The sequence below is a fragment of the Oryzias melastigma genome, linkage group LG13 (assembly GCF_002922805.2).
Source record: "Oryzias melastigma strain HK-1 linkage group LG13, ASM292280v2, whole genome shotgun sequence".
NCBI lineage: Eukaryota > Metazoa > Chordata > Actinopteri > Beloniformes > Adrianichthyidae > Oryzias > Oryzias melastigma.
This window is the reverse complement of record NC_050524.1, coordinates 8,601,845-8,620,040: the sequence shown is the minus strand read 5'-3', so window position 1 is coordinate 8,620,040 and position 18,196 is coordinate 8,601,845. Positions and strand designations below refer to the sequence as shown.

The 18,196-nt window shown below is 35.7% G+C and overlaps 1 protein-coding gene across 1 annotated transcript in view; it reads left to right on the top strand.

Moving 5' to 3' along the window:
- The first annotated feature begins 341 nt into the window (after positions 1-341).
- The window catches only part of LOC112149200 (SR-related and CTD-associated factor 4), a 31,753-nt gene continuing 13,898 nt past the window's right edge, over positions 342-18,196 (top strand). The window contains exons 1-16 of the mRNA XM_024276746.2: positions 342-927; positions 1,427-1,510; positions 1,698-1,742; positions 2,621-2,782; positions 2,860-2,977; positions 3,106-3,239; positions 3,319-3,459; positions 3,532-3,605; positions 7,069-7,159; positions 7,350-7,433; positions 7,966-8,045; positions 8,763-8,941; positions 9,039-9,139; positions 10,684-10,797; positions 10,895-11,051; positions 11,152-11,231. Of these exons, the coding sequence (XP_024132514.1) occupies positions 898-927; positions 1,427-1,510; positions 1,698-1,742; positions 2,621-2,782; positions 2,860-2,977; positions 3,106-3,239; positions 3,319-3,459; positions 3,532-3,605; positions 7,069-7,159; positions 7,350-7,433; positions 7,966-8,045; positions 8,763-8,941; positions 9,039-9,139; positions 10,684-10,797; positions 10,895-11,051; positions 11,152-11,231 (1,674 nt within the window). The 5' untranslated portion in view covers positions 342-897. The remainder of the gene's footprint in view (positions 928-1,426; positions 1,511-1,697; positions 1,743-2,620; positions 2,783-2,859; positions 2,978-3,105; positions 3,240-3,318; positions 3,460-3,531; positions 3,606-7,068; positions 7,160-7,349; positions 7,434-7,965; positions 8,046-8,762; positions 8,942-9,038; positions 9,140-10,683; positions 10,798-10,894; positions 11,052-11,151; positions 11,232-18,196) is intronic.

The following is an 18,196-nucleotide window of genomic DNA, read 5'->3' as shown; positions in this document are numbered from 1 at the left end:
GGGATAGTAGTGTGTTGATATGATATGGCCACTAGAGGGCGTTTCTGAGCAATTCATGTGAGAAAGCTAAAAGTGTTTTTCAAAATAAAACGCATTATCTTATGGGTGGATGAAAGAAATAAAACTAACAGTAAATTTATTTAGGTAAGAATAGTTTGAATAAACTCTTCTAATGATGCAAAATCATCCAATTTTTTCTTGATACACACACACACAAAAATAACATCCTGATTGGTTTTGTTGACAAGACATTTTCACAATTCAATTTGATAAAGCTCCTGATTTTTACCAACAAGTTACTTATAGGCATTTTTCACAAGATAAATTTAACAATAAACACTACTTAACACTACATATATTTGTGTTTTTGCCCAGAATCAGACATCCAGTAGAGATAAAGGGCGGCTAAAACCTAACATCTTTCTCAGTTTTTTTAGATTAACATAACTTTAAGTTGAATTTATTTATTTATTTGTTTTACTATTATAATTCCCTCACGCGTTTTTTCTTGAAATTCAGCTTATTTTTGCTGCTTGTTTTGGCATTCTTATGTTATAAATAAAATAAAATAAAATAAAATAAAATAAAATAAAATAAAATAAAATAAAATAGCCTTTTCGTTTTACAAGTATATCTTGAGGGTTTCTTTACTTTGTTTTTGTCTCATCGATACTGGACCGTACCATTGCACGTGATGACGTTGACGTCATCAGCCCTCGAGATTTTCGGAGTGGAACAGTCCGAGGCCGCCGCCAAAGGTTGCTAAGCGCAGATCCGGCTAACGTTGCTAATCTTTTTTTTTATGTAGCTTTAACATTTGCTTAAATGTTTATCATTGTGTTGGCTGGACATAAAGGAGCACTATAGTCGACCTGTTCTCAATATTTACGGACAGTAATGGAGGCAGTCAACGCGTTCAACATGGAGGTAAACTTTACCAGTGTTTCGCTCTCTGAAGCTAAATATTTAGCTAACTATTTAAGCTAACTGTTCACTTTTCTCATTGTTTTGTTCGTTTTTTTGTGGTTACTACTTCACACTCGAACACACGAAAACAAATTTCTTGTGTTTGTTATTTTAAAATATATTTATTTGTGTATTTTTATCATGTTTGATCAGTAGCTTTAGAATTAGCCTAACGTTTACTCCTCGCAAATCAAACAAGGCCGCCGCCGTCTGCACGCAGATGCTGAACGATACTTACTGATAACAAAGGGGAATAGCATTGGGATTCAGAAGTAAATAATTGTTTTATGAACGTCGGGACACATGTTATTACGATTGTTGGCATTACTTTAGCTTGTAAAATGCGGGCCTCAAAACCCCCACCCACGACGAGACACCTCGGTAGTGTTTAGATGTTTTCCCACGTGTTTCTCTTTTAAACTGAGCTAATTTATTCATTTCCCCCTCCAATATCCTCCAGCTGTTCTCCATGATTGACATGAAGCCCCCGATATCCCGGGCTAAAATGATGTCCGTAACCAAATCAGCTATTAAAGCTATCAAGGTAAATGTTTTGTGTTTACTGTTGGTTTGAATCGGCACATTCAATTTACTTGACACATATTCAGATAATAAATTGAGATAAATGTACTCAAGTTGTCTTCCTATTCCCATTTCTTCTTTAGTGTTTTAGACACATTTGATGTAAATTGAAAACACTGTACTAATATGACTTATTTCTCTTTTACAAGCTTTACAAACATGTTGTCCAGATTGTTGAAAAGTTCATCAAGAAGGTATGTTGCACTTATCTAACGTTTAAATATATATATATATTTCAAACCTTGTTTTTTTTCCCTCAAAGATGCACTCCGGTGATTTTCGATCAATTGTAAAAAAATATTCACAGTGATCTTTTATGTATGATTATCGTTTTTAGGCAAAATCAAAGTCTGTGTGGTTTTCTAGGACTTATTTCCTGCGGAGCGACAGTAGTTCTCCTGCTAGCTTACAGCCCTTTAAACTCCTGACCTAACAATACTGGTGCAACAAAAATGGCGAGCAATACCGGAGCTATCCAGCTCTTACTAGGAAGACGTTGATGGATCAGAATGGAATGGTGCAGGGAGCTTGTGGGTTGCTGCTATCGATCCATATTACACCTACAAGCTTTTTCTAACTGCGTTTTTTTGTTTTCTCTTGAGTCACAATTTTAATTAAAACATTTGGAGAATTTAAGATTTAATGGTGAATGGCAAATGGCGTATACTTGTATAGTGCTTTCTGCCCTCCTTCGAGGGCCCAAAGTGCTTCACAGTCAGAAACCCATTAACACACACATTCACACACTGGTGGTGGCTCCGCTGCCGAACACTGGCGCCAACCTTCCACCAGAGGCAATTCGGGGTTCAGTGTCTTGCCCAAGGACACTTCGACACATGGGCGGGCAAGGCGAGAGTCGAACTTGCTCACTTCCGATCAGGAGTTGACCGTCCTACCGCTGCAACACGGCCGCCCATTAATCTTAAAATTCTTTATTCAAATCTTCCATCATGCCAAAAAAAAAAAACACCAAACAAGATTTTCATCAGAGTGGGTCTTTGGGGGGGAGGGGGGGGAAACCCTAACAGCAACATAAAGTAAATTATGTTTTTTTTTGTTTTTATTTTTACAGTGCAAGCCCGAATTAAAAGTTCCTGGTTTATATGTTGTTGATTCCATCGTTCGGCAATCCCGTCACCAGTTTGGTGTTGAAAAGGATGTTTTTGGACCCAGGTTCTTGAAGAACTTTACAGACACCTTCCAAAACCTTTTTCTATGTCCAGAGGATGATAAGGTACTCGCTTTCTTTTTCTGAGTGTATGAGTTTTACCAAATATTAAAAAAAAAAAAACATATTTATCATCTCATCAGAACAAAATACTTCGTGTCCTGAACCTGTGGCAGAAGAACGGTGTGTTTGAGATGAACATTCTTCAGCCTTTGATGGATATGGCTACTTCTGTTGCTTCACCATCTCCTACCTTTGGAGGTAGTAGAATTTCAAATTATTTTCAGAATTTATAAAATAGTAGCTCTTAGTGTGGAAAACATGCTTTATTGTTTGTTGCTAACTTTTAATAACCTCTTTAAAATATATATATTTTTGCATCTGAACAGATCCTGTTGCCCCGCAAAAAGAGGCAGAAACGTTGGTCAGTAATGCCTCTGTTTTACCTGATGAACATCAACTCCCCACATCTGATGCCTTAGCTGCTGTGGCACAGCTGCTTCAGTCCCCCCACTGTCAGGAGGTAAGTTATTGACATTAATGCATCAAAAGTTTGACTTAAGTAGTGTAATTTATATTTGTTTATTTTTGTTCACCACCAGTTACAGAGGATGCTGCAGAACCTTCAGCAAGCAGATAGATCTACTGTAAACACGAACAATTTACCCAACGCACCGCCGATGCCGGTTTCCCAACTCAACCAAAGTAATTCCCGAAGTGCAAACAGAAGTTCTTTGGCCGAGGTAATAGCAGAGCTCTTTCATTCTAAAGTTGTTTGTCTTATTGATGTAGTTAATGGAGGCGTATTTCCTCAGAAACTCCTCGACCGATTTGACTATGATGATGACCCCGAGGACGTGCAAACTTCAGAGAACAACATTCAGTTGCAGTAAGTTTGAGATTAAACATTCTAACGTCCTCACTGATTTTCTTAGTGATGTTTTTACCCAATATGTATATCTTTTATAGTATCTTTGTTTTTGTGATTTTTTTTTTTCCACAGCAAGTTTGCATGCTTTGTGGTTTTTTTTGTTTGTTTGTTTGTTTTTTTTATATAAATGGTGTGTTATATTGTTTGTCCTTGTCGATCCATCTCATCTGTGCCACGTCTCCCGTACAAAGATTTATATAAATCTTTGATTTCTGGCAGATCGTTTTCATTCTATAATACTCGACTTATTTCTCCTCAAGGGTTTGAACTTTGAGAGTTTAAACATAAGAGAAAAGTTTGAAAATGTTGGTGTCTGTCAGAGAGAAGAAGGCTTTTAGAGCCTTGAGGTACATTCATACTGAACACGATTCATCTGGCGGAGGAGACCAGTTTCAATGTAAATTCAATGGAACAGATGCGAATTGAGACTATCTGAAGTATCGCGGTGCGATTTGAACGACGGGAATGGCACAAAGGTCTGGCAGCAGTTCGATTTGGCGACGTGGTGCGAATCGGGGGGTGCAGCTGAAATTTAAATATCTGAAGTTTGACAGATCGCTGGACTAATTGCTGGCTTTTGTTAACGTGGCAGAGCTCACTCGCTCGATATGCCGGCGGACAAAGAGCCACTACGGGGTGCAGAGCCTGCCAGCTCAGGCCTCATTGAGACATTAATAAAAAGGAAACATTTTATTTTTTCCCCCTTGGGTTAATGCTAGATAGTCAGCCTTTAAGTTCCTCCACAGAGACACAGAAGCATAGTGGAAGCGGCTGTCATACATTCCCCTGTAACAGGAAAATCTTTTAATAATGATCATATAAACCCAAACATAGAGACATGATTACTGATGTTTTTGTAGAACTCTTCACAACAAATAAACCTTATTTCTCAAAATCATCTGTATCTTCCATACATTCAAAGTGAGATATCTACCAACACCGTTCCTTATAGCGATCATCCTAAAAACATTAGCTGGTAGCTCCTCCCACATGTGGCCACAGCGTCAAGCTCAGGAACTCATTTTTGATAGGCGACAAGCAGCAAATTTGTTGCGCGACGAAAGGGAGGCAGCACACGTGAATTTGTCGTGCGAATTGCATTCAGTGTGATCTTTGAAAGCATCTTTAAACATCTATAATCCACAGATTTCACCTATTCTTGGTTGTTTTTAGAACCTAACTTCCACAATAAACCGAGGACCAATGTACTTTCTCATAGATCAGAATATGCAATCAACGTGACTGTTGTTCTAGTATTCCTCACGTTTTGGTGAATCAGATTTAATTTTACGTGTGCATTCTTTAATTTACGGGTCTTTTAATGGGTTTGTTGGCGTTCTTTTTGGATTTGTATTTTACAACTTGCTCTATGGTTAAACGGGATGTAGCATGTCCTTGTCATGTCCTGCATTGTAGTTTTATTTTTCCCTTCTGAGTTTTTGATGACAATGTTCTCATATTTTATGATACCCAAAGGCAGCGTTAAGTACTAGTCAGTGTCACATACATATTTATAAGCTATATACCTGTGTGTGTATGGCTTCTGCAGTCTTAGGCTGAATCCAAATTGCTTGCCTACTCTTATGGCCTCTTCCTATCCTTATATTTACCATTTGAAGCGGAGATACGGAAGAAAATTGTGTCAAATTCGGACAGCATGATGACATCATCAAAAGTCATTGGTTATTTATGTTGGCGCGTAGCTGTCAGAAGTAGGAATATGTATGACAACATTAGTTTTATAACTTTTAAAAAGTCACGCAAAAACAAATTTATTAATAAATTATAGGAATGTCCTGATCGGATCATGTGTTCAAAAGTTGGACTCGACCCCATGGTTGATGACTCGATCAAAAATTGTATGTTGTCTCCCGATCAGTATCAGATATTTAATCAATTCTCATTTCGATCAGCTTTTTATATTTCAAGTTTAACACCAACTATGACCTAGAAAGTCATTTCAAAAGACAAAAGTTGGGGTTTTTGTTTCTGTTCAATGAGAGCGGTGGTCTCATGCTGCCGACACATGGAGTGAGACTGCAGCTGTGGGGGAAGGTGACTTTATTACTGAAGATCTGTTCCTTATTTGCCATATTTTATGAACTAGTCCCACATATTCATCCTCATATTCATGCTACAAGAACAGTTTTAAAAGAAAGTCATAAGTTATTTGTCAGAATGAAGGAATGAATCCCATCTGATCAAAAATGTTTAATAATTCTGAAAATACCAAAGCTTCAGTCACCAAACTCTCTCACATGACTAATTATCACCTATTTTTACTTCCTAATAGTTCACTATTTTTCTAGTTGATAGTTGCACTACTTTTAATTGATTATTCAAGCTACTTCCTAGAAGTGCTCTGTTTAAGTGTTGAATAATAAAATAAAAAAAAGTTCTGTTTATGACATTTGTCCACTTTAGAATGTGTTACAAAAGTATATTTTGAGTTGTGTTGACAGATACTCAAAATAAATGACTTGGAATCTGGTTGGGCCCAAAAAAACCTGAGTGGGACATCCCTGATAAATATTTGCATTTAAATGTAAATGTCTGTGCTTCAGAGCACAACCACGTGTAGAAAACAACTCTTAAGTTGCTGTGACTCATCCTTAAAAAACACTTTAGGACACCACTACAGTTTTAAATGCTCCTACAATTGGAGCAAAAGGGAGGAGCCAGAAGGGTAGGGAAAGAGTTTGGTTTTAGCCTCATTCTTTGCTTATGGCCTTTACTCTGCAAACTGTTGGTTTCTGAAATGTTTAACATGCTATTTTATGCTGTGCACTAAAACAGATCAGTTGTTTGTTAATCAAGTTTGTCTTGTGACACCAAATGATCAGGACTGGAGTTTACAACTTTTGCACTTTTTCTTATACATTGGTGATTATTATAACTCTTTCATGGACATTTTTCATAATTAATGATAGAATATTGACACTAATCCACACATAATGTTCTTCTAGACAACTTAAATGATAGTATTTAATTTTTAATCTATGAAATTCATTAGTGGTGAACACTCTGCTTTTGTATCTTTTCGTGGGTGACTCTACAGGGTTCCTGCAGAGTCTTCAAAAATCTTAAAACCGTTGAATCTATACATTTGGAAATGATACCTTAAAGTCTTGAATTGTAATATCTGAGTCTTAAAAATTGTGCCATTTGAAAATTTTGTCCATCAGCAGCCGGGTTGGGCTCCGGCACCCCCGCGACCCCGAAAGGGACAAAGCGGTCAAGAAAATGAATGAATGAATGCATGAAAATTTTGTTTCACATTTCTAATCGAAAATGTAATCTTTTAACCACAATTGTTTTGACCAAAAAATGGAAATGAACAGCGGCAGAACCAATCATTATGCACCAATACGCTGAATTCTTTTTTCACTCAATGCTTTTTTTATGTGTTTTTTCTCAACAGAAACATTTCTGAAAGCTTATTGAGACGGTTTTCGGATCAGAGAGCTGGAACAGACTTTCAGGCTGTGATGGGAGAGAATGCAGAAATAAAGGTCATTTTCTATTTTGTGGCTAAATTAAATGGCAGCATTGAACTAGTAGCATTAAATACAAATATCTGACCTTTCTGTGTAGTATTTCCTTCTTAAAGTTGTTATTAGAAGTATTTAGCAAATAAGTTTTATTCTGAAGATCATTTTAAGAATGATTTTGTTGTTGACTTTTCTTCTTGTCATCCTTTAGCACCTTGGAGGAGGAAGTCACGTTGAACGTCATATGATACCAGATGGATATCCTCATCAGAATGAAAATTACCCTCAAACAAAGGTTAATCATTATTTTAAACCAAGATATTTTCATTACTATTTTATGATTTTTATTTAGTCAAAAAACAAATTATATCAGCGAAAGAAAAATAAAAATGGTAATCTTATTCTGCTTGTCATACATGGCAAACCAGATTCATTTGTAAAATTAAATCACACACAAGACAATTATAACTGTATTACAGAAAAAAGGCAATTTAAATGCATGTAGACAAAAGTTACAGATGTGAACAAAACCCTTAGACACTAAAATAATACATTATAGTTAAAGTCGCCATAAAACAAGATTCTAAGTGAAAAGAGCTGATAGAATGCTTTCACTTGTCACACACTAAGCTAAAAAGAACAGGCTTTACATTAAAAAAAGCTTTTTAGTTAATTAATAAGGAGGATGTTTGTGTTAAATTTTACTTATATTCACATTTTTTTAAATGTATTTATTTTGTCTTCATCGTATCTAAATGTAATACTTGATATGACTTTGAAGTAGAATTTTTAAACTCAATAAAAATGCTCCGTTTTTCTTTTTAAAGGAAAGTTCTGTTGAAAAGCATAGACGGGACGGCAGACGCAGAGGTCATGGCAGGAGATCCAGATCCAGAACTCGTTCCAGGTAAAACTTGTGATCCATCCTACAGTGAAATGAGGTCCAGTCCAATAGCAGACTTCTTATAAATATGTCTCAAAAGATTTCGTAATCCAGAAATGAATATTGGTGATGTTTTTATGTTTAAATGAACTGTTTTATCTCATTATGAAACCATTCAGTTTTAAATCATAGTCTGGATTGTCTTTAGAAGTGGGCTCCACTGGTGCAAAGTTGAGACAAATTAACAGAAAAAACAATCTCTATCACACAAGTTATTTTAAAACACTTCTATGCAAACTTTGCTTGAGCTGGATGTTTGTTCGGTTGAATTGACTGCAGCTTATTGTCTTTTGTGATGACAAATATCAAATGTCTACCTCAAGACTGTGGGTTCAAAACCAGACCGCTCATAGCAAAGATTAAAGCTCTCTAACTTTTAGCTGCTTTTAGTTTGTTTCTTAAGTCAGCTGTTTTAGCAGCACATGACTGTTTGCCCAATTTTAGTTGGTTGTGAAGTTATTGTTGCTCATTTATTTTATTCTGGGCCTTCTTTCTTTCATTTTAAAGAGTCTGTATGCATGAATTGCACATCAAAACAGATTCCCAGCACCTTTTGCTTTGTATGAAATTAGGATAAGATTAAAAATGTCTTAGCTACTCTTAAATAAACAAATCCTCTGATAGATACCATTTATAACTAAACCAGCTCCTTTTCTCATGTTTAACTAATTTGTGTTTTAGATCTCCAAGGAGAAGATCAAGATCTTCGTCTCGCTCAGAGAGATCGAGGCATCGAGGCTCCCGTTCCAGAGAGCGACGCTGGAGATCCCACTCCAATTCTCAGGACAGGAATCAAAGCGAGAAAGACAGAGAACGTAGACAGAAAGGTCTCCCCAGCATAAAGAGTCAAACACTCAGTGGTATGTGCCATCATGTAACTAAGCTGCTGGTCTTTCTCTGCTGTTCTTTTGCTTTTTTCCTTAAGGGATCCTAATCTTTTTCTTATTATATTCCTAGTTTGCAGTACTACACTCTGGGTCGGGCAGCTTGACAAGAAAACTCAGCAGTCGGATGTGACATCCCTTTTGGAGGAGTTTGGCCAGATCGAGTCCATCCATGTAAGTAAAAAAAAGTATTTGAATGATATATATTAAAAAAACAAATAGTCATTTATTTGCATGTACAGTTTTGTATTAAAATACACATTTTGTACAGTTGTACACATGTAAACACTGACAAAAAAATCAATAGGTGGCTTATTACTCCTACCCTCTTTATATTTCTGTCCATCTGTACCTAATTGTTAGATACATTATCCATATTTTTATGAAAAACAGTTGCAGACAAGTAAAAATTTCTGGTATCACACCTGTATTTATTATTGAACAAGTTTATAGAGTCACTTAAAGAATGAAATAAAGTGACATGTCTGTACAGAGACTAGTTCTCACTCCTAAACATATCGTCACTTCAGAGATCATTCTATCTCATTTCATATATATCTAACAAGATCTTGGAAATGTAATAAAATAATAAATTCAAATAGTAAATTAATTGAATGGTTGTCTATCCCTATGTCTTATTTCGTTACAAGGAAAATTGTTTTTGTTTTGGTTTTATGTATTTTTTTGACACTTTAATTGTCAAATGATGGTATGAAAACACTTTTAAATCACTTACAGAATGCTTTTATTTAGGGTTATAACGATTCATTCGATATTTGGTTGATAATTCGATTCACTTTTCATTTTGAACGATTTGATTCACTGACCTTTTCAACCAGTGACTCAGAGACAAATACCTGGTATTGAACAGTGGATGTGGCATTTTCCAGATTTCTTGGATTTTTTGTAAAGATAATGGAGTGTAAACTTAATTTGTGTACAAAGAAGTAAGCAATAATCAATGTGTAATCCATTCACATTTTACTTTCATATCAAAATAATACAAGCAGAGCATCATTAGAACATTATACCACACTGTACGGTCACATGTCTTTGCTAAATTTAAAGTGTTTCCACATATTGGAGTGGGGCTGGGTTGAAAAAAATCGATTAATCGATTTTAATTGATTTAAGCTCAGTAGATCAATAATCGATTTATAAAAGATATAAATCCATTTAGCACATAAACCTAGTCTGCTAACTTGATGCTAATGCTTAATGGAATTTGCCTTAGGACGGCTAATGCAAATGCTCGGTCAACCTAAACATACATTGCTGACTAAATGAACATCTTTATAAACTCACAGATATGAAATAAGATTTTTTTTAAAGTAACCATTTGTGATCTAAAACATCTTTTTCTTCTTCTTCTGTAATAAAGTGTAATGCTACCGCGTGATCGCCTCCTAGTGGCCAAACTGAAACACCCTCCAGAAGAGGCAGAACAATGTTTACAATGTTAAGGATCTGAACATTTTTGTTAGAACTTCTCCTTTTAAAAAACATGTAACGTTGTATACTATTAACAATCTCATTATATCACTAAATACATTATAAAACATATAGTAGATTTTAAATGTATTTCTAAACAAATGTGTATAAATGTGTAAACTCAAAATTGAATTGAATTGAAGAATCAAAAGAATAAAAATAAATTAGATTTCCTGGAAATGGGTATGTTTAAATGGATTTTTTTTTAATATAACCTTTGTTTTTAGATGATTCCTCCGAGGGGTTGTGCCTACATTGTCATGGTTCATAGACAGGATGCGTATACGGCTTTGAAAAAACTCAGCCGAGGGTCTTATAAAGTCAACCAGAAACCTGTGAAGGTATGTGGATTCTTTAATTACATTTACACAAATGTTTATTGGGGTTCTTTTAAGTACCATTAAACTAACAGTTGATGAGAATTTGTGTTTTGTATAGATTGCTTGGGCTTTAAACAAAGGTATAAAATCAGCGCACAAAAAGTTCTGGGATGTGGAACGCGGCGTTTGTTACATTCCGTGGAGCAAAGTGAAAGTTGAGGAGTTGGAGAGCTATCGAGAAGGGGGTATGCTGGATGCAGATACTCTTAATCCAGGTAAATTGTCATTTGTTATTTTAACATATCTTTAGCACTATTGTGTGATTGTAGAAGACATGTTTTTCCTTATTTGGGCTGTCATGTTTCCTTGATCTAGAGTGGAACTTTGGGAAGGACCTCAACCACCAGGCAGCTGTAAACGGGATTCCAGATGACGGTGTCAATACTCTTGTTCAGGTAATGCCAATGCAGTACTTAAATGTTTTTTTCAAAATTCTTAATCTTAAAAGTGGTCCTATTATGATTATTTTATTGCCTCGGAGAAAGATTGTTCTGCAATCTTTCTTCTTGTGGCTGTCAACTAATAAATTGTTTCAAATTTACAAGTGGTGGAGCCTTTCTGAATGACTTTATTAATGATTCTTTATTAAAATGTTGGAAAAAATCACTTAATGTGATTAACTCTCACATAGTTAAAAAAAATCCCAACATTTGCAAATTTAATACTTTTAAAAATTAAAATATTTCTTTGCTTGCTTTAGATTTAAAAATAATAATAATTTATAAAAATATTTATAGTGTTCCTTGATTCTGTAAGAATTTTAAACATTCATGAATATAATTTTTTAGCAAATACAAAAGGCCAGCAACGTCTTATAAAAGGTTTCATATGCACAAAACGTTATTGAAATTCTAGAAATGTTAAAAGAAAAAAACAATATCACAATTACACTGTTTCCATTTAATCATAATGATGCAAATAAAAACAAACCAACTCGCGCAATAAGTCATTTAAAAACATGGCGGCGGATGTGAGGAATACTCATTTAATACAAAAGAAGTGTTTCCATTGCAATTTTGCAAAATGTCGAGTTCAATACTCCTGAAAAACCACTTCCAAAGGTAAAAACTTTATTCGATAAATTCAAGTTTTTTTTTCTAAATTGACATGTTTCCATTAGAGGAATTTATTATCACAATGGGACTGTAGTCTACCTTTACCATTGAATGAATCAGATTGTAATGTGAACAAGTAGCTGCAGTTTTTTTAGAATAACTCAAAAGGACAATTGATGAATTTAGTATTAAGACCTATATTTCACAGTACAAACAAAGTGAATCATATCCACTATTCAGATAGGCTCCTCTGCTGTGAAAACATTTGGATTTGGTAGTCTTTGTTGATCCCTTTCTTCTTTCTTTCCTACAAAATATTTGCATCTTCACTCAGTAACCTTGTACAATATCATCCAGCTTATTTAAATAAAGTGGGAATTAAAAAACTTTAATCACTGTGGTATGTGTGCAGGGAAGCATTGATCTTTTTTGTGTTCTGCAACAGCTGAACTCTCAACAAGAATGTTTGGACTTTATGTGTTGGCAGTGTGTATTTTGAGTTATTTTGTTTACAACTGTGTTTAGTCAAAACTCTTTAGCTGTTATAAAACAAATAAATAAAAATTAATATAGGTTAGAAATATATTTTTTAATTAAAACAAGATGGCAACTTTATACTAACCACAATAAATAAAAGCAGCTAGAAGAATGAGTACAAAATAAATTCAGAATCTTCCCGTGTGTGAACACTCAACGATCAACCAAAGTGGCCTCAATAAAAGAATCCAACAGAAATGTTTCCTAACCAGCCAAACTGCTCAACAGACCAATTTAACTTGAAAGAAAATGTGTTCACGCCCTGGGCTCGGGTGAATGTCACCATTTCCTTCTCGTGGGACTTTAAGATCTAATTTTGGAAGAGGAATGTCAAAGTTCAAGACAAGGTAAGCCAAACCAGCCCGTTAGTGGACACATTTGCAAAGACTTCCTGTTCCTGTTTTGGACACAACCTCAAATTTCATTTTACTGTGTTTCTGAATATTCAAAGAGCAGAAAAAAATATTTTGGATGGTTACTCATGCGGATTTCAATACCTGCATAATAAATTTCTGAGTAAATTTATACATTCGATGGTTGTCACTAACTGAATTGTCAGCTGCAAAACTGCAATCATTTGTAGTTTTGTTGTGTCTGTATGAAAAGATAAATCCACAACGATGAACCTTTAAAGACTTCTAGCAACTATTCATTCAATCGCATGACTAAAAATTTTTTGGATTTAGATTTTTCATTTAGTCATTTTATTAGAAAAAATAACACGAAAGGGAATAAATGGGCAAGATTATTTAATTGTAATCGCCAAGTCTCTTCAGGGTATTTTCACTAAGTAAAGGTCATGATTGATTCAAATACAACTTCTAATGTCAGTTTTTTTCTTTTGGGAAACAGTGGATTGTCAAAACTAAAATTGGTGAGAGAATTTTTCAAGTCCCAGACTTCTCGGTGTTTATCAACCATGAACCTCTACGACCCCTTCATCTTGAACCTTTTGGTTCCTCGCTGTACCTCGGATGCACCCAATTGGGCTCTTCAGCTCTGCAGGGAACCCCCAGATCACCTAATTCAGTTCACACTGTTTCCTATGTGTATTTCTACTTTGGACTAATGCTCACTATTCAAAAGAGTGGTCAGTGGTATTGGTTTTACATCTGCTGTTCATTTTAGCTTCACCACTGATCTGGAGTGCTTGTCATGGAGTAAAAGTCGTTTCGTTCAACAGAAGGGGACTTTCACCGTTAAAACAAACCCAACCATGTTTAACATCCAACTAAAAACTACCACCAAAAAAAGCCACTGCAATAAACCCATGTAAATCAGTTGATTAACTTTATTCCAGCCAATCCTTACTAGCAATGCTTTTATTTTTTTAATTTAAAAGCCTCAAAGCCTTTTTTTCATTCACCTGCTGGTTCAGAAGCTTGATCAGAACGGGGACTGTCTGAACACAGGTCGGTGTGGGTTACAAAAATATTTATTTTCATTAGAAGCATTTTACATTGAGTTTAAATCAAACATGTTTTTTCTTTTGAGGGGGGGTGCTGAAGGGGGAATTCCCACTAATGACATCAGGGAGATGCCAACTCCCAGCTCTTGGCAAGACTAGATGTTATTCCAAAACAACTTTTCTTTTACAATTACACTTCTTCCTGACATAAGTTAACACTTTTTGTGTTGTCACCACAGCATTAGATATTTTACCCAATTCTAATCTAATTTGTATTTTAAATGTATCTACATGTTAAGACTGATCTGTACCTACTCTTACTTAAGACAGTATTCTTTGTTGGTTTGATCTTTTCATTTTATTTCTTATTCTTGAAAAAAAAATCTTTTGGTTTGATAATGTTTTTGAAACTACGAATTGTACTTTAGGTTAAATAGCTGAACTTTACAAACGCCTGACATTGAGCCACAATTATGCAAGTCAGGTTTGTTAGAGCATGTGAGCTAAATTTGCAGACCAGCAGTCCCTGAAGACCAAGGTGGAGAACTACTGGTCTAAGGATGTTTCTTGGTGCAAAGATTGCAGGGCTTATTTTAACCACATTACATATATACTTAAATTAAGATAGAAATCAAAACATTATTGAAAAACTTTTTTTTTTGTACCCAACCAATAGCTTTTTGAGGCACTTCAAGTAAGCAGCTCTGTCCCACTTTAAGACAAAAAACCAAATCAATCTAATCTTAAACAGTCATAGAAAAGTATTGAAACCCTAACTGCTAAAGTCCCACTCCAATAATCTTATCTATCGTAAAATTGTTCCCAGTGGTCTTTTAGTTATGATTACGCCATTTTCAGCAAAATTAAAAAAACTGACATTTTCTAGGACATAATTTGTGTATAGCATTAAGGGTTAATTAGAAACTCGTCAATGAGTTGTGGGCAGGACTGTTGGCTTATGTCCCATGTTTACACTCCCCTGCTAGCTTACAGCCTCTCACAACGCCAGGTTGACATAGATGATGCAACAAAAATTGCGAGTAGTATTGGTGCTATCCAGCTGTACAGTTTTGACCCTGATGGCAGCTTAGATAAGAAAAACAAAGGTACTAATGGATCAATTTGTCTTCAAGTCGATGTATCAGAATGGAGCAGAGCAGGAGGACTTTGACCGGCCCATTGCAGTTTCTATGTCACAACTAAGAGCTTTTTGAAATTAAATTTTTTCATCTGCCCCTAATTCACCACGATTTGAAGAAATACTCAGAAACGCAATTTTAAGCGAAAAATATTTTATACATGTCTTCCATAATGAGAAAATTGCCACAAGAACTTGTTAAAACACAAAAAACATGATTTCCATTGGAGTGGGTCTTAAGCTAATTGTAACATTTCACTTATTTCCTTAACCCTTGTGCTATCCTAGGTATGTTGATGTTGGGAGTGGGGTCATCTGGACCCCACAAGACGGTGCACTGAACTTCTTTTTTTTCCCAATGATTTTTGATTTTCACTGGTGTCAGTGGCAGACATGAAATCCTGTCCACCTTCATCCACATTTGTCATGGGTTGGATAACGCGTCAATGTAAGGCTTGTGTCATCTTGACCCCATAAGATAACACAATATCCTAGGCAGTATTTCACAAATTCATGTCTTCTACGATTTATTTAAAAAAAATAAAATAAAACCATAAAAAGGCAGAATAATGTGCCATACAGTACAAATTGGTTTCAAGAAGTCAAACAGCTGCTCAAGACTTGATAGATCAAAACCCCAACTGTATGCATTGTTGTTTTTACAGACATGTGCGTGAATTTTCCTACAAATAATGCATGCCCTCTCAGCATTGTAAAAAGTGAATAGAATTTTGTATTTTTCATTTGTATATAATTTCAAATGTACATCACTCATGGACACTGGAAGAGCAAGGATAAAAAAAAAACCTCTGGCGCCTGTGTGGAGACCTGTAAGGTGAGTAGGTTTCCACTCGTGCATCAGGACAGACTTGTGTTTATGCTGCTACAACAATGCGGCCACATCCACTCACTGCAAACCCACATATGTCCAAGGATTGCATCATAACGGATCCTGTTGTTTGAATCATATGTCAGAGGTCCACTTGGAAGTGGGAAAGCTCGATTGATACAAGGTGGAAACTAACACTTTGAATAGTTGGACATGAATGTCAACTTAAAAAAATACTGTTGCATTGTTTTAACTTAAATTCAATGGAGCTTTGGAATATGCAAACAGCTGTTTTGCCTTCTGTTCATATAGAGGTTCTTCTGAGAATCTGAACATATAGCTTTCTTTTCTTACCATAAACAACCAGCTGTTTAAAATGTATTGGTGTTTGCTAATCCTCTGCCTAAATTCTAAATATGCATCAACTTGTTCATGCATTTGATGATTTGCTTACCTACGCAGTACTTCTCTAATACTTGTCTCATCTGTTTGAGATTATTTACAATTCTATGCAATTCATAGCAATTAAATATTTGCTAAAATTATTGAAACTTTAACGCAGCAGCTGCGAAGATGGATCATAAATATTTTAAGATAATTGTTTATTTTTAAGTATTACTGCTAAATAAATTATGTTGAAATATAATTCAAGCTTTCCCAAACTTTTGTAGTAGATCAAATTTAAATTGAAGTAAAATGTCCTGTTTCTCTTATAAACTCTTTTCAGCAACTTTATTTGGTATACCTTGCTAGTGCAGAGTTGGACTACCTTTTGCCTCCAGAACTGCCTTAACCCTTGGCAGCATAGATTCAACAAGTACTGGAAACATACCTCAGAGAGTTTGATTCATATTGACATGATAGCATTGTGCAGTTTTTGCAGATTTGTCAGCAACACATCCATGATGCCAACTTCCTGTTCCAGATCCCAAATGTGCTCTATTGGGTTGGGATCTGATTACTGTGGATGCCATGTGAGGACAGTGAACTAATTGTCATGTTCAAGAAACCAGTTTGAGATGATTTCAGTTTTATGTCATGGCGCCTTATCCTGCTGGAAGTAGCCATCAGAAGATGGGTACACTGTGATCATTAAGGAATGGACATGGTCAGCAACAATACCCAGGTAGGCTGTGGCATTGGAACCATGCCCAGTTGGTACTAAGGGCCTCAATGTGTGCCAAGAAAATATCCCTCAGACCATTACACCACCACCAGCCTGAACTGTCGATACAAGGTAGGACGGATCTATGCTTTCATGTTGACGATGCCAAATTTTGACCCTACCATCTGAAAGTTGCAACAAAAATCAAGACTCATCAGATAAAGCAATGTTTTTCCCAATCATCTATTGTCCAATTTTGGCGAGTCTGTGTGAATTGTAGCCTCAGATTCCTGTTCTTAGCTGACAGGAGTGACACCCAATGTGTCCTTCTGTTACTGTAGCCTATCTGCCTCAAGGTTGTTGTGCGTTCATGCTCTTCTGCAGACCTCTGTTATAACCAGTGGTTATTTGAGTTACTGTTGCCTTTTTATCAGCTGGAACAAGTCTGACCAGTCTCCTTTGGCATCAACAAGGAATTCCTGGCCTCAAAACTGCCGCTTACTGGATAGTTTTTCTTTTTCTGACCATTCTCTGTAAACTCTAGAGATGGTTTTGTTTAAAAATCCCATTAGATCAGCAGTTTCTGAAATAGTCAGACCAGCCCATCTGGCACCAACAACCATGCCACGTTCAAAGTCACTTAAATCATCTCTCTTCCCCATTCTGATGTTCGGTTTGAACTGCAGCAGATTGTCTTAGCCATGTATACATGCCTACATGCATTGAATATCTACTCTGCAATTGGCTGATTAGAATAGGGCATTAATGAACAGTTGGACGCATATGTCTAATAAAGTGGCCAGTGAGCGTAGAGTTTGTTTGGCCCATGTGAGTGAACATAGTTGTCAGTTTTTGTGGTGCTGTGATGAAGTAGCTGCTTGATTGGGGTTTTTCTTAATGCTCTGAAGATTGTCTGAATAGAGTTTACCCTCATTAAAAAAAAATCACATGGCCTTGGTTTGAATATGACAAATAATTTGACTGACTTGAATTACAGTCTAAAATGTATTTATTTTAAAACTGAATTGAAAACATCTATTCTGAAGCCACTTTCTGACCCCTTGGGGTCAAAAGGATGCTGGAACTTGTGCTAGCTAATGTTAGTCAAAGACATGGTACACCATGCACAGGTCGTCAGTGCGTTGCTGGGCCAGAATTGGAAAATCTTTTCTACCAATATGAAAGTTGGCAATGAAAGTCTTGGTCTAAATTCTATTCCATAAAGTCATTATGGAGAAATACAAATATAATGACGTAACTTTCAAACTCTTGGTTACGTTCAAAACTT